Here is a 3,854-nt window from a genome sequence, read left to right as displayed (position 1 = left end):
AGATACTGTTTCTGCACGCTACACATGTCAGTGCGTAGGTAATTGTTTTCCATCGTATTTTCTCGGAAACGTTCGTATTTGTCATATGTTAGTTCAGTCAATGTCAGTGCCTACTTTATGTACCGAGACTGACTGAAATAGCAAGACACGTTCGTAAATTTCCGCGAAAATACGATGGAAAATAATCGCGCACTACTTACATCTCTAAGTACTTCTTACCACAGTAAACAAATATGAGCGCAGCCTTCATATTGATTGTCACATTATGGCACAGATATCGAGTTTGTTGACTACTAGCGCTCGACTGGGGCTCGTTTATCAAAAGCTTGTAACTTGTAATACAAGTGGAAGTCCCTTTCTAACAAAGGCTGTCAAAAAGTGACATCCGCTTGTATTACCAGTTACAAGTTTTTGAGAAACGGGCCCCTGTGCCCTGTTTATCAAAAGCCTGTAACTTGTAATACAAGTGGAAGTCCCTTTTTGACAGCTTTTGTTAGAAAGGGACTTCCACTTGTATTACAAGTTACAAGCTTTTGATAAACAGGGCACTGGTCGTCGAAATGATTCTTGGGGGAGAATGGCCAGTGTGTCACTTTCTTTATCTTACAGAAGCATATTACAAACTCAACGCTAAACGGTTCAATCGCGCGAACAACCGCTCCACGCGTTCATGAATATGTCACGTTCCTATCACACACCGACTCTGGTGCTTTACAGGTTTACAGGATAACAGCTAGCTGCCTCGCTCATGCACCCGCGAAAACCTGAGCGATCCCTGTGGTTGCCTCGCGAACGAGGCATACAACTCATCTATACGATTGCATTGTTCTTACTCGTCGCGATGCTCGTATCCCTGATGCTGCCCGTCTGGGAAATCGAAGACGAAGAATTTGAGGAAGTACCTATGTATTTTATTGGCGCTTAGCAGGTTTTGAAAAACTATAATAAAACGTTTTTTTTGTATTAACTTACTAACTTAAAATTCAAATTTGGAAATAAAATCTGTAAATAGGCCTCAAGGGCACTTTTACAAGTCAATATAAAATTTTCAGTGACATTATTATAATTATGTAGTTAGGAACTCGAAAAATAGATAGCAACAATTACTATATCTATTACTATATCTGAGTAGGTAGTAGGTACATACATACTCGTAACAGTCGTAACCGTAAAAGTCAAATATTTTCCTTTCTTTGTAGCATTGAAATAACTTAGACAAAAGGGACCTACACAAAATTGCAAGTCAGTCAGTCATTCAACACTCATTATTTTCCCTTAGGTATTAAATGACCAAAACTCGGTTCCTCGCGCGATGATGATACGATCGCGCTACGTAGCAGGCCACACGCGCGCGCACAGCGAGCTGTGCCCCGACCGCGGCGCGCGCACCAGCCTCGTGGTCCTCGTGGCGTCGGCGCCGGCGCACCGCGCGGCGCGCGAGGCCATCCGCGCCACCTGGGCGCTAGCGGCGCGCCCCAACCACGTCGCGCTCGCCTTCCTGCTCGGCGTCTCGCCCCCGCACCTGCGCGACGCAATACTCGACGAGGACGCTCGCTATCAAGACCTCATCGAAGCCCGCTTCGAAGATACCTACCTAAACCTACCCCTAAAATCACTTTCGATGCTGGAATGGTTCGCGGCCTACTGCCCGCTAGCTCCTCATTTGTTCAAAACTGATGACGACATGTTCGTCAACATCGAGCAGCTGCTCAGTTTTATCGAAGACCACAACACAACGAACACGATCTGGGGGGAGGTGTTGGAGGGCATAAAGCCGCCGCGAGACATGCGGTTCAAGTACTCCGTCCCGGAGGAAGAGTACCCTGGGGCGAGGTACCCGACATATGCAGTGGGGCATGGGTATTTGGTGAGTGGCGACGCGGTGCCGGCGCTGCTCGACGTCGCTCCAGGCGCGCGGTTCGTGCGTCTAGAAGATGTGTTTATGGGTAAGTTAAAAGATGTTCATCATTATCTTCCTTGTTCATATCCCGTTAACAACGTTAGGGCAACGTCGTACGTTTTATTATTATTATTATCGAGTAAGTTACACTCATATCTTGGTTAGTAAAAATAATTCTAAATTATGTATTAGTACTTAAACCTAGGAATATCTACATCTTTACCTATAAATTACATGTTTTTATTACTAGCTGAATACGGCACATGTAGCCTACTGCAGCGTAGCAAATAGGGGGAGTCCAGCCTGTCCCCTATCATCTTCATGATAATGTTGGGGCTGGCGCGAATCCGGCGCACCAGGGATGCGGCCCTCTTGCGAATAGTGGCAGAAGCAATCCACCCTGGCTTCGGCGAACATCCCTGATGCGCTACAGAAGCGCGGCAGCCCCATCATCATCCGGAACGCGTTATTGAACGCGGAGGGCTTCGTAGGCCCGTTTCGTGTATGAAAGCCACAAACTGCACGAATACAGTGAGGCGCGCAAACTTATGAGCAATCATATTCGCGCGGACCGACAGAGCCCTCCGTTCTCGCTCTGTCTTTATCATCTTTGAGGTCTGCCGTAACGATGTGGCCTAGATATTTAAACGTGTCCACCCTTTCGAGGACTTATTGTGAAACTACATGTAGGGTCGTGTTGCAGGAGTGCTGGCCGCCCGTGCCGGGGTCCGCGTCGCGCACGCGCCCGAGCTGCTGCTGGCGGGGGCCGCCGCCGCGTGCGCCGCGCGCCGCGCCCTCGTCATGGAGGCGCGGCTGCACGAGCAGTACGCGCGCTGGGCCATGCTGCTCGACCCGGACATCGCTTGCTGACATTACACATTTACCACGGAATTTGAAATTGAATTTTTTTTTATTAAGTCAATCCACTGCCGTATTCGAACTTCAAGATATTCACAAGAGACGACACGTACTAGATCCATTCTAGATACGTTATAGTTTAGATATCAACTAGTTCTCTTTTGCAGCGCAATTCGGGCAACCAATGTCACTTTTACGTTAGATAGAGTTAGATATCTATTGGATGTGAATTGGATCTCTAAGTCATTTCGTGTGGAAATCGTTCAAGAGTATCTCCAGAATCGCGCAAATGTCAAATTTGACAGGTTAGATCTTAAACATACCGTTATCGTATCTTGGTGATGTCTAAAAGATATCTAATAGATGTCTATTTCAAAATCCAAATCGGGCCCACAGTCCAATCTTATTATGATGTATCTTATATTGGCGTGTCGTTTATAAATTATCAAGCCGATCACGCGCCGGCGATGTAGCTGTTTTTCGGTGCCCAATTTGGTATGTACGTAATATTCTTTTTATTTTATAGGCATCCTAAAAGTTGGCTGCATTCCGAATGCTTTGGTACTAAAAGACATAACTTTTTTAAATGCCTACAAATGCCGAATTATGAACCCGATGAGGTAGGGTTGCCTGTGGTACTACATCAGTACGGTACAGTACACCACGGGGTGATCCGGCAACCTAACTCATCATCTTATTTCATTTTACCCAGGAACTGCTACCACAGCAGACACACCTTATTGCAATGAAATTTCAAATTTTAAGAACATTATTTTTCATCTAAATTTAATAATTCCTATTAAAAACACGTAAAATTCTTGTTCATTAGTATAAGTAACAGTACCTACATAGTTTAACGTTAATTACAATTTTAATGTTATATCTGTCTTCCAGTGGTAACGATACCAATTTTTTAACGGTATTACAAGTCTGCGTAGTTGTAGCGCTACAGAAACTTACACTAAGCATGGTTCGACCCGTTCGATACTTTTGTTCACTCTTTTGACCGACCTCGCTTTTGACGGTAATTCTTCATTTAGGGGTTGAAAGTAATACCTAATGTAAATGTTACAGGAACAGCGCAGCTACATCGGGA

The 3,854-nt window shown here is 45.3% G+C and overlaps 1 protein-coding gene across 1 annotated transcript; it reads left to right on the top strand.

Moving 5' to 3' along the window:
* The first annotated feature begins 819 nt into the window (after positions 1-819).
* On the top strand, positions 820-2,804 carry LOC134661071 (beta-1,3-galactosyltransferase 2-like). Its single transcript, XM_063516973.1, has 3 exons — positions 820-898; positions 1,280-1,946; positions 2,604-2,804. The coding sequence occupies exons 1-3, from the start codon at positions 842-844 to the stop codon at positions 2,768-2,770; spliced, it is 891 nt and encodes a 296-aa protein (XP_063373043.1). The 5' UTR covers positions 820-841; the 3' UTR covers positions 2,771-2,804.
* The last annotated feature ends 1,050 nt before the right edge of the window (positions 2,805-3,854 follow it).

Source organism: Cydia amplana, chromosome Z (assembly GCF_948474715.1).
Source record: "Cydia amplana chromosome Z, ilCydAmpl1.1, whole genome shotgun sequence".
In the NCBI taxonomy this organism is placed as follows: Eukaryota; Metazoa; Arthropoda; class Insecta; order Lepidoptera; family Tortricidae; genus Cydia; species Cydia amplana.
This window is presented reverse-complemented; position numbering and strand designations above follow the sequence as displayed.

Excerpts from the sequence above, each read along its gene's own strand:
- LOC134661071 (XM_063516973.1), top strand. The coding sequence starts at position 842 with ATGCTCGTATCCCTGATGCTGCCCGTCTGGGAAATCGAAGACGAAGAA. Across the intron at positions 899-1,279 it reads AAGACGAAGAATTTGAGGAA|GTATTAAATGACCAAAACTC; the intron begins GTACCTATGTAT and ends ATTTTCCCTTAG. Across the intron at positions 1,947-2,603 it reads TCTAGAAGATGTGTTTATGG|GAGTGCTGGCCGCCCGTGCC; the intron begins GTAAGTTAAAAG and ends GTCGTGTTGCAG.